This window comes from Talpa europaea (genome assembly GCF_964194135.1).
Source record: "Talpa europaea genome assembly, chromosome: 10".
NCBI classification, from domain to species: domain Eukaryota; kingdom Metazoa; phylum Chordata; class Mammalia; order Eulipotyphla; family Talpidae; genus Talpa; species Talpa europaea.
This window is the reverse complement of record NC_140077.1, coordinates 18,659,562-18,671,971: the sequence shown is the minus strand read 5'-3', so window position 1 is coordinate 18,671,971 and position 12,410 is coordinate 18,659,562. Positions and strand designations below refer to the sequence as shown.

The 12,410-nt window shown below is 42.3% G+C and overlaps 1 protein-coding gene across 2 annotated transcripts in view; it reads left to right on the top strand.

Annotated features, from left to right (window-relative positions):
* The window catches only part of CNNM2 (cyclin and CBS domain divalent metal cation transport mediator 2), a gene marked incomplete at its 5' end in the record, with an annotated part of 120,495 nt that overhangs the window by 92,155 nt on the left and 15,930 nt on the right, over window positions 1-12,410 (top strand). For both annotated transcript variants that reach the window (XM_084246375.1, XM_084246374.1), the window contains 3 exons: window positions 5,537-5,680; window positions 8,181-8,318; window positions 10,276-10,445. In XM_084246375.1, the coding sequence (XP_084102501.1) occupies window positions 5,537-5,680; window positions 8,181-8,318; window positions 10,276-10,445 (452 nt within the window). The remainder of the gene's footprint in view (window positions 1-5,536; window positions 5,681-8,180; window positions 8,319-10,275; window positions 10,446-12,410) is intronic.

Below are 12,410 nucleotides of genomic sequence, written 5' to 3'. Positions count from 1 at the left end.
TAATTTACATTTTAGATAATCTGGTAATCTTTCAAGAACAACACCATTTCTCATCCTTCATTTGCTTTGCTCTTGATCACTGAGGGGCTCCAGCATTGTCCAGTGTCCAGGAAGTTGCTAGGCCTTGCATGCTGTGCTGATGTGCACTGGTGCTGATGGTGGATATAGAGTGTTTGGTTTGATTTTCTTGTTTTGTTTTCTTCCTGCTGTTTGAATGGCATTTGAGGACCCCACTGGACTCTGCCTTGCACTCAAATTAAATATTTTTGGCTACTGCATGTCACTTTTTATTAGCACAGCTGTGTCAAGTTGTTCCTGATTCCATTCTACTTCATCTACCCGCTTGGCTTCCTTCCTTAGCTGTTTGAGTTAGTCTGTCTACTGTTCATTTCACTTTGTGGACATCAAACTTCTATGATAGCAAGTGAGTCTGTATTTTCATCAGGCAGGTGCAGGTGACCTTTGTCAGATTAATCACTATTTAGTTCATTATTCCCATCAAAATACAAATGGCATCTGTCATTCAGAATTTGAGCCTGGAATTTTGATAATTACAAGGTACAAATGTGGCAGCTTGCTGCTGCCATTCTGAGCTAGTTCGCCAGTCTAGAGAGAACATGCAGACAGTAAACTGGCAGAAATTTGATCTTGATATTAGCATGTATAGATGATTTTAGTTACGTAATCCATCTCACAATGAAGACTGGTCTTTGTAATTTCATATGTATAAGTGCTCTGCCTTGAGCACAAAGCAGTTACACAAAGATGAACAATCTATGTGGTTATTTCATAGTTTGCATGTGATTCTGAACTTAATTGGGGATATACTCATGGAGCCCTGGATTCTTTTAGGCCTGATGTAGAGACTCCTTTATTATCCATTTCTAGGACTAGAACAGGAGGAGAGAGGCTGGGTGTTTACATTTCAGGACAGGGTAAAGTAGCTGCAGGTCATCCTGCGCTTCCAGGAGGGCTCTCTCCCAGCCCTGCTCATGATAACGATGTGCACTGTGTTTGTTTTCTAGACTTTGTGACATTTACTTCATCTGTGTTGGTTAAGTTTAATTACATATTTTGCTGATTGCTATCTATGGTCATTCTTCTCTTTACAAGTTAAGAATCTATCCATTCATAATCTTTTTTTAGCTTTTGTCTTAGTTGTGTTTTGGTTTCCCCAAAGTTGTTTTTCTGTTTTTAATCCTGACTTAATTCCTCCAGTGCTCAGGTTCAGAAGGATGCCAAGTGAGCTCCGTTCTTTATATTTCTATGTTGAAAAGCTAACATTTTTCATTTGGTTCTTCCACTGATAGGAAAAGAAGACTGAACTCACTGCAGCAGGTGTTTAGGTGGGAATGGGTGCTTGGGTTTGCTGCTCGCCACAAGCTTGAGTAGAGACAGGGATGTCATTATATATATATCTGTCTGTAGATCTATCTACCCAGCTAGCTAGCTATATACATTTGTCTAGATATGGTCGATAGATAGATAACTAGATAGATAGATAGATATCACAGGACTTCTCACCAGGAATTAAAAGCTTAAAAAATGTGGCTCTGGAAAAGATGCAACAGTTTCAACACTGGAGGTAGGGGGTGTGAAAGGTATGAGCTCAGAAGAAAACTTAATAATTTTTGATCTGAGGTGTCTAACTCACATGAGTAATTTCTCCTAGAGTGTGGCCCTTTCCAGTCAGATCAGTTGGTGCTATCGAGCTGGTATTTCAAGTATGTCCATCTGCATTTAAACGAATTGCTCCAAGACAATCTGATTATGCGGTAGTTACTTTGGTGAGAATAGCGCCTCAGTGGAATGGAAACTTCATTTTGAGTCTAATATTAGACCTTGCTTTGGAAAATTCCTTTTAAATGATCACAAGCTGGGAATAGCAAAAGAATTTAACTTTCGACAGACAGCATTCACCAAGAATTTTTAACTGCTTATGTTTGGTCCTTGGGAAAGCAGATGTGAGAAACTGACCAGGCTGCGTTGAGGAGACCAGAATCGACTTGACCTGATGCAGTGTTTATATCTATTGCTGATAAGTTTCCCTCCTAGTCTCATTTGCTCAAAATATTTTCATTCTTTGAGTGTGAGCACACTAAGGATGAAAATTGTTAGGATGCCTAATTGTCTAACAATCTAAACTTCTAGGCTTCCAGACATTGTTGCCTATAAAGGGTCTGAGGCACAGCGGAAAAGGGCGACAGACCTCCAGAACCAAAGCCAACTCCTGAGTAAGTGCTGGGAACTTGATCAGACCTGGCCTTCAGAAAATGTTTTTAGATTGTCTAGCTGGTTGTGTCTGAGTGAACTCTCCGACCATTTGAAGTTTTAAGTAGACTTTATTTAAAGGATTCCACCCTACCCACCAAAACCACCCTGGCATTAAAAACATATATAAATATTAACTGGTCACAAGACTTCCAGATCCTGTCTGCTTGGCTCACTGAAAGGATTTTAGGTGCCTTGGACTGGGAAAACCAACACTAACTGGTTCTTGTACTGTTAGTATTTTAGAAAATCTTTCTGAAGTTGAAGTGCAGTTTTTGATCATAGTGTCCACATGTGATGTTGATGTTTTCTCACTGACATTGTTTCTGACACTCACAGCAGCCCTGTGCTGTGGCAGTTATTGTGAGCCTGGTTTTAGAGCTGAGCCTGAGGCTCAGAAAAGTCATGTCGTTTGCTCGAGATCACACAGTGGGAAACAGCTAAGGCTTGCGGTGCTGGCACTCCGGTGCAGGACTGCTCAGCTTCAGCGCGTGCCTGCTGCCCACCCAGGCTGTCTTCTGCAGCAGCGGTGCAAAACTCTTTTATCCTAAGGTGCCTTTCATTTCTTTTTCCCTTTAAATATTTAAAAAATGGTTGAGGACCCTTGAACTTTGTTTTGTGTGAGTTGTGTCTTCTATATTTGAAGTTAAATCAGAATTTTAAAACATCTTACTAATTCATTTTTAAAGCACAATAAATCCATAACAGGTCAATATAAATAACACTTTCATAGAATTAATTCTATTTTCCAAAACAAAAATAGTCAGAAGGGAATCATTGTTTCACCTTTTTGCATAACTCTCTTACCTAGCTGGATCTTCATTGCACGTTCTGCATTCAGTCTGTGCAGTTTTACTGTTTTCATTGAAAGATGAAAATCTGGCCATGCACAGATGTATGGAAAGTGCCCACTTAATGTCTCAGAAGGCTCTTGGAAACTGTGAAATAAAAGCAAGTTCTCAATAACATTGTTTAGTCCATGTCAGCTGGGATTTTTTTTTCCCCCCTCATCATCAACATTATAATAAAACATTATGTTAGAATCTCCTTTATTTGGGGGCTCGGGCATTTAATAGCCTTTTTGGACAAATGTACAGCAATACCTGTGGTAATATATCCAAACTCCACAAGTTATGGTTCTTGCAAAGGTTAGGTACAATTTAGAATCTGAAACTGTCCCCCATGGACTTGGGTGCATTTTGACATTGAAATCCTGCATCTAAAATCTTCCTTACAGGAGAATTTGCAATAAGACATGTAAATGCTCCCTCACTCCAGGAAGTAGAGCTTAAACCCTATCCTTCACCCTCTCTTTGGGGTTAGCTGCAGTTAGTGACTTGCTTCCAAAAAATAGAACCAGGGAAAAGAGAAAAATCAGTGCTTCTATCGTGGAGAAACCTGAGGAACTCAACCTTAACGAGGCAGGAGGTGAACAGCATCTGTGATGTTGTGTAAGCCCAGATGGGATGAGAAAACCAAGCCATAGGACATTCTGCAGGATTCCTGACCAGTGCTTCTTGATTGTCAAGGTCATGAAAAGCAAGGCAGAGTCCTAGGGACCAAGCAGATGTGACTGCCAAATGCCCGGTGGTACTCTGGATTGGGTGCTGGGACAAAATGGGGGTGCTGATGGAGAAACTGGTTCAATCCAAATAAAGGCTGAAACGAATAGTGCCATGTCAATATCAATGTCTTAGTGTTGAGAATGTTGAGAATGTTAACATCAGGGTAATGTGAGATGTTAACCCTGGAGGAAACTACTGTCTTTGCAACTTTTCTGTAAATCTAAAATTACTACAGAATAAAAGTTTATTTTTTAAAAACTCATGGTTATGGGGCCTCCCCGGCAGCGCAGTGGGCTGAGCGCAGTGCTGTGAAGCTGTCTGCAGCCTCTGCAGCGCGGGTTTGATTCCCATCCGGCCAGGGAGATTCCCACATGGCATGGCAGACCTCTCCTGTCTCGCCCACTGCTCCCCTCAGAGTGTGTTTCCGCCCTTCTGTCTGTTCTGCTCCCCGCTATGTCTCTGGTGAATCCTTTCACCCTCCTGTGCCTCTGGCCTATACCCTAGTTCTTGTATAAAAATGAATAAATCTTTTTTTAAAAAAAAAAAAACTCACAGTTACGTCTTGTACTCTGAATCAATCACTGGCCTTCATGTGATTTGGTGATGCCATTGCCACATTCATTTGGAGAATGTTGGTTTGTTGAGTGATGCAGATCTCTGGAATGTTGACATCTTTCATTGTTCATTATGTTCTACATCACATTTTTGCGAATAATCTCTCTTTCTGTCTCTCATCAGAAAAGTCTTCACTGAAAAAGTCTTAAGATCATGACGGTGGATACAAATTTCCCCATATTCTCATTTCCCCCTAACAGCTCAGGTTTTACCATTGGCAGCAAATGCTATGCTGTTTTCCTTGACTTAGCAGGTTTGTTCTGTTCACTTTCAAGAGAATGTTCACCAGGGCTCTGAGCATAACTACAGTTTTCCTGGTAGTCATTCTTCATAGAAAAGCCATGTTCACTTTAAAAAGTGGTTTGCCCAACTTGCAACTCAAACAACTCTAGTGTCTTTCCTCAGACACCACCTTGCGTGATTGAGGTGGCCCTGGATACTGCCCACTCATCACAGAATAGTGAGGGGTGGTACTCATGGTCAGAACTGAATGGAAGCTGTCGTTTTCACTGTATGGTCTTGGAGCTTCTCAGAGCACTGGTGCCCCCTCCGTGCGCGTGTGGTGGAGACCCCAGTGGCGTGGGCACCTCATGCTCCCACTGTGTGCTTGGCTTGCACTCGGCCTCCTTTGCACCATTGGTTCCAATATCAACACAGTGAAAGGGCCAGGGACATTTTAATGTCCTTATGAAAATAGTTTGACCTCACTGACCTCTTAAAAGAAAAACACTTTGAGAACTGCTCTCCTGAAGCAAAGTAGCAACAGTTGTTCAAAGCTCTCAAAGGAAGAGCTGATGTTACTGAAGACCTGGCCCCTCAAGAGGCCAACGGTAAGGTGGTGCATGCACACGCTCTGCCCTGGGATGCCCTTGTGGCTGAGCTGGGCTGCCTTTGGATGGTCCTTGGAGTTTTTCCATTGGTTTATGGATATGTCTTGTGCCATTTTAAATTGCTGAAATGCTGACTTGATCATTTGGTGTCTGTATTTCTCCTGTATTTACCATAATCATGTAAGACTGTGTTTGCGAAATTTAGAAAATTGCCTCTTAAATTTTGGTGTTTTTTTTTTTCTTCTTCCTCTAAAGGTAAATCTCACCTGGCTATTGTGCAGCGAGTAAACAATGAGGGAGAGGGGGATCCATTTTATGAAGTTCTGGGAATTGTCACCTTAGAAGATGTGATTGAAGAAATCATCAAATCTGAAATTCTAGATGAAACAGATTTATACAGTGAGTAACATTGAGTGTAATTTCCCAAAACCTTTGCCTTTCTTGCCACATGGCTTGTGAGTCACTCGGCACCTAGCTGCTGCCTGCCTCTGTTTCTAATTATGTGCTCCGTGTTTAGGCCGTGTGACCTGTTGGTGTATCCGTCTCCTCATCGGAGGTCCTTGTCATGTTGCGTATCAGTGTTTGTTTTTGAAAAGCCAGTTGCTTCTAACTATTGATCTAGTCATTACTTGTCTTGAACAGAAACTTATACTCTCAGTTTTTACATTTATTTTACATGTGAAAAAGAATGGTTCTTTACTAACTTTTCATTGTACACAACTAGGAAAATTGTTTTCAGATCATTTTCTGTTTCTTCTTAAGGTCATAAATTCAGGGACTTAAAAAGTGAAGGGGATTTGTTAAACGTGTAACATCAGTTTACATTTCCTTGTTCCAAAAAACTTGGGCCATGGTAGAGATAATATTTGCAAGTATAGTTTTGCTGTCACAGTAGGAGCAAAATGGGGGTATAGGAGATAGGACTAGGTGCGGTACACGATAAAAATGTGTTTTTCCCCTTCTGTGCTGCTCTGCCTTCTTTTGGAGGGTGTTAGGATGGGGAGCGGCTTGGAGTAGGGCACAGGAAAGGGAGTACTCCTGGGCTGGGCATTGAATCTGAATACTGCCTCATTAAAGTCCGTAACTGGATTGATGAACTGTGGAGCTTAAACCTCTTCTTCAACCACACTCTTAGCAAAATAACACTCTTTCAAGAGTTTTCTGATGCCAAAGATGACCTAAGGTCTGAGATATTTCAGAGTCTGAAAGGTGGGATAGACAAATAAAACATCTGAGCTCTTTGTCTTATTTGGTTTTTAAAACTTAGAGGGGGAAATGGATGTTCAAATGGCCTGGGGCACCCAGACCAAACCAGCAAAGATTTTATTCAATCCTGCTTAGAAGGGAATGTCCTCATTTTAAAATTGAGTCTTTCATGTACCCAAAAAGAATACATGTTATATTTAGCTAATGACCTGCTTATAAAAATGTATCCTATTTCCCCCTCACATCTGTATAGTTCTTAAAAAAACCAGCTCCTATGTGTTTCATCCTCTGGACACTTGGAGAGTAGTCAGAGATGGGAGAGCATTGCTATTTGTGTGTTTACATTCTTTTCCTTCTTCCTTACAGTGACAATCTGTTACCAAGTGTGTCTGTATATTTATGTTTCTCCCAGGGGCAGTACTCATCATAAGAAAGATAATTTAGACATTTATGAGATCTTACATTTATGCTTAAGTTAGCTTCTTTTAAAGTTTGATTTAGACTGATTTCAGGCAGAAGTACTTGACCTATTGATAGGAGTTGCAGAACCTGTAGCTTCAGGTATATTCTTGGAGTAAGAGATCAGGGATGATTACTGCCTTTGCCATTAACAGATTATATCGGGAATTTGTATTGATTTATACTGTCAATTCTCCAAAGAATTTGGGCCAGCAGAAAATTTTAAGTAGTGATGCCTGCTTCCCTAGGACATGCCTAGTAATCAATCTGTCTTGGCCCAGATGTGAAATGGTCAGACCAAGACATAGGATTCCTGGAGCAAGCATCGGGGTCTCATATATAAGCAGGTGTTGTTCTTGCTCATTACTTTATCCAGAAAAATACTTGAAAAAAGGTCTAGACCCTTTCTACATCATGGGTTGATGCAACCTGCAACCCACTAGTGCCTGCCACCTATTTGTTTGGCACTGCAAACTAAAAAATTGTTGCAAAACATCAGAAGAATAATTGGCTTGTGACATGTGAAAATTATACGAATTCATATTTCACACCCATGGTAAACTTTCACTGGAACACAGCCATGCTGATTCTTGCTCAGCTTTTGATGAACAGCAGAGTTGAGGTGTTGCAACACAGCCTAAAATATTTATCATCTAGCCCTGGACAGGAAGTTTGCTGACCTCTATTCCAGATCACTTTCTTCATATTTGCTTGACCTTGAGGATCTCATGGTCTGGTGTAGAAATAAAAGACTGTTATTAATAAAATATATCATCCTGTGAATGTGCTCTTATTTGTCTGCTAAGGGATTCTGTTTGTGCACCTATGTTTTCTTTTCCTGCAGAGGCCCAGACACGTCCCGTGTCCTCTGTAATATGGTGACTTGCTCACTGCAGAGTAATGACACAGAGTGGCCAGAGGCTGTGCTCTCCAGGTCACCTGCTCCGTTGCTGTTGGGGGCATTGTGCTTCCACCCACCCCACGTGCATGCACCGTTGCTGCTCCTGGGAGTGCTGGCTGGTACTGACTGCATGGTGTCGCTAGACACTGGGCTGATTTGATGAGGATTCTCTCACCTCCTCCCTCTCTCCATGTGGGACTTGAGCGTGTCAATGGCTTGCAATCTAGAGAGAGAACCTAACTGTGCCAATGTAGTTCCTCCTCCTCATTCAGAAGAGTCCTGCTCTAATGGGGTGCATTTCCTCACTTTTGCCCTTTCTCATTCCTCCCTCAGCTGATAACAGAACTAAAAAGAAAGTGGCCCATCGAGAAAGAAAGCAAGACTTTTCTGCCTTTAAGCAGACTGACAGCGAGATGAAGGTTAAAATATCACCCCAGCTCCTCCTGGCCATGCACCGCTTCCTCGCCACAGGCAAGTGCCGCTGTCGCAGTGGAGTGTCTGCCAGCCCTGGAGCTGCTCTGCCACCCGCCTGGGGTGGGCACGGGTGGAGGCTGCGCCTGGGGTGATGAGTAATGCCGCTCTTGTGTTTTGTTTCTTGTTTTTTTGTTTGTTTGTTTTGTTTTGTTTTTGTTTTGTTTTTCTTTTTAAATTCTCTCCTCTCCTGTGTTCAGTGTCGGCATGAACCCTCAGACTTTACCAGGGGTGGACCAGTAACTTAAAATTGGTCTGAAAGGTAAGGATGAACGTTAGTGCCGCACTGCATGTGAATGGTAGGCCAGGTCGTCTGCTTCCAGCCCCACCCCGGGAGAGCCAGCTGGCACCAGGGCCGCAGTGCGACCCAGCACCCTGCCTCGGGGGCTGGACAGTCGAGTGGTTCTCTCTCCAGCTTGCTTCAGAAGAACAGTTGGACATCAGTGGTAACATAGGTGCTAGGTTTTGCAAAGAAGAAAAATATTTTCAGAATGAAATCTTTATCCCTTATGGTTTGAATGAAATCAGAAATTTTCAGAACTTTGGCATGGATTTCTTGATGGCCTCTTCAAATCAGATTGTTAATTGGGCCCAGTCCGGGAGAGGCAAGTGTTCACATTGTTAAAACTTCCAGCCCAGCCGGCACTGACTGCTCCAGAGAGGTCAAGGTTGAGTGGACTTAACAGACTGACTAACCCTTCTCACATCCCCAGATGGCTCGCTAGGTGAAGGGTGAGCCCTGTTGGCCAGGGGAAGTGTGAGAAAATCTGATAGTGCACTGTGGCTTGTAGAAGACGACAGCCAGCGACAGGCAGCCATGCCTTTCAGCTGCTTACAATGCACTTGAAATACTCTGAAGGAACACGGGCAGCAACCACGTGGTGGAACATTACACTCTTTAAAGATCATATTTTTTTCAGATACATGGAAATGCTCAGTTTAACATTCTTTATGTGGGAAATTACTGCAAATTCATTGTTAAATGAGGAAAAAGTCAAGCTTTCAAACCGTGTGTACAGTAAGAGTATAGTTGTGTTTTTGTGTGTACACACACAAATGGCTCCAAGATGGCTCGTAGTGGTTATGAATGGCTGGTCGTTTTTATATCCTCCTCTTTATCTTTTTCTGTATTTTCCAAAATTTCCACAGTGCACTGCCTTTCCTTGTTACTACAAAAAGTCACAAGAAGCTAATACGGAATCTGTTGTTTTCAGATAGCAACTGAAAAAGCATATAAACAAGATGTCTAATTCACTCACTATTCTTTTACTGATTCTGATATTGTTCTTCATCATTCAGGAGCCACAACTTAAAACCAGATGTCAAAAAGCCCAGTTTCAGAATAGCACCCTGGTTTTTGTTATTCCTAAATAAGAATGATATCTTTGTAAAGACAAATCAACAGTATTTTTTTTTTTTTGAATTAGCAAATTGGAGTGCATGTCTGTGTGTGCACGCACCTTGTCTTGACTGAGTCTCCTCCTCCCTCCAGCCCGCTCTCTCAGGGGAGCTGAGTGGAGAAGGGCCAGCAGCGCTGCAGAGCGGCCGCTTCCTCGTGCCTGGCCGCTTCCCGACCCCGCTTCGTCCAGTGGCTGTTGGGGCAGTCAGGGACAGGCAGACTGTTGGGGCCTGTTGAAGGGCCTCCTTTCTGGCTACCAGGGAGCCTGCTTGTGGTTGAATTTTATTTCCGTTGGTCCGAAAACTAGGGTATCTTCATAAGAACTGAAACCAGTGACAGGTTAAAAAGGAAAATTTTAAAAGAAACAACTGTGGGAATTCGGTATTTTCTAATTTCTCCCAGGTAATCTGCCCCCGGGGCTCGCCAAACAGAAGTCTCATTAACTCAGACTGTATCACTTTGATTCCAAGTATCCTCATTCTCTAAACACCTTAATCACTAGTGTAATTTTTTTCCATCCACTTGAAGTGTAATATCAAGTTGTGTTTATATCTATAGAAGTAGAAGCATTTAGCCCATCCCAGATGTCAGAGAAGATCCTTCTAAGGCTGCTAAAGCACCCCAATGTCATCCAGGAACTGAAGTATGATGAGAAGAACAAGAAAGCCCCCGAATACTACCTCTACCAGCGAAACAAACCTGTAGACTACTTCGTTCTCATTTTGCAGGTCAGAAGAATTATTCAATAGTTTTTTGGGCTCACTGAGCACCACCCTTCTGGTTCAGAGGAGGCGTGGTGTAGGTAAATGGGTTAACATGCTTCTTGGGTGGCCCTACGTGTGGGAGAATAACACTTCCCACTTTTCAGATTTGTGAAGTAATCCAACATGAAGCAGTGTCATTGGTTACTTTATTTTCAATACTGAGGGGCACTTGGTGATTGCTGTGGCACTGGTCAGTTGAATAGCCGTAAATTCGATATTTTGAAGAATTTGGGGAGTTGCCTGCACATATCCAGATCTTGGCCGGCCTTTTGAAATCCAAGTGTATGAGTTCTTGGGTCCTCTTTTTATCATCTTTTTCCCCCACCCATCACTAGGACTTGGTCTTAAACAGTACCCTAGTGATAACTCAATATCTCTTTCCTTAATATCACCAAGATAATCCATTTATTTTTTAATTCTTGGTTACTAACTAGACTCTGCCTTATAGAGGAATTGGTGTGCCTCTTAGGGTAGCAGGAGCTGAGTTGCTTCTCACTGTAGCATTACCCCCCATGTAAGGTGGGAAGGTTGATCCCTCCCATCTGGTCCTATCTATCTGGGGGACTTTGGTCTTGAGCTGACAGGAGCCCATCCTAACATCAGCTTGACTTAGTAGGGCACTGCCCCTCCCGTGGAGCCCAAGAGGAACATTACAATGAATAAAGTGTGAGTTTTGCCAACTTCTTATACCTCTTGTAGAAGACTTACTTTCCTGTTCCTATAGGCAAGAAGACTGGTGCCATATTTTTTTTATTATATCCTAGATATGAATTGGAGGTATCTTCATGAGTGTATAGTTGGTACTTGTTTCATAGTTTATGTGCGTCCAGCGAGGTCCCAATTACTTACATGAATTAAGAAGATTAATATACTTGAAAATAGCTCTGATCAGGCATCTAGACATCGGAAGCTCTGGACAGTGTTGTGTTCATGTGTGACCTCCCATCTGGGCAATAGCGTGGCATCTGGGACCCTAGAAAAGCCGTGGAGTAACTCACTGCTCACTGCTTTCACCTCTTCTTGTGGAGCAGTCTGTTCACAGGTGTTCCAACTCAGGAGCCTGATTCTTCTGCTAGTCTGTCTCCTTCAGCCCTTTTTCTCTGGAGGTAGACAGGCTTGAGTCTCTGACTCTCTGAGGGGCTGTCGGGAAGGAATTTTATTCAGTGCAGGAAGAGGACAAGCCATGGTGTTCTTATGAAAACTAGATGTGACTATGTCTTAAACCTAATGAAACTTTGTTTACATTAATGACACTTATTTTGGAAGAAGTTTGAGGATTGATCATGTGAATTTTCATAGTAATGTTAGAACCTCCTGTGGCTTTGAATTTCTGTTTCTGTGTAATTGGCATTGGTGAAACTGCTCTGATCACAGTTTTCTGGCTGATGGATCAAAAAACATTTTTGTGGACAAGGGGGTTTGTAATCTCTGTCCATTTAATCTTCAAAGATATTTGATAAGGCACTTTTGTATATGTACTTGTATTCGAGTGCCAGATGTCACAGTAAATATTTATGTAAATGTGTGACAAGTTTGTTGAGCCAGTCGTCACGGGTTTTAGAAATAGTGTGTTGCTGGATTTAAAGACTGTATGGAGGTTTAAACTATAGAGTTTGGTGAAAATCATGTTCTCGCAGTCGTCAGTTACCTAAATGCCAAGAGGGTAACAAGGCGAAATACCTTAGTAGCCTTGTCAGCCAAGTATGGGTGCCATCATTTGCAGAGTACATCCCACCCTCTCCTGTCACTGACCCAACACTGGAAATCCATGCCAGGTGACTAGGCGCGTTTCTGGAGCCTAAGTCAGGAACAAGCAACTCATCTGCCTTCCGGGCCCCCATGCCAGTGAGCATGCCCTCTTCCACAGCCTCAGAAAAAAAAAAAAACCTGTCTATTAAGGACTTGATGTTTGGATTATAATGTCAAATA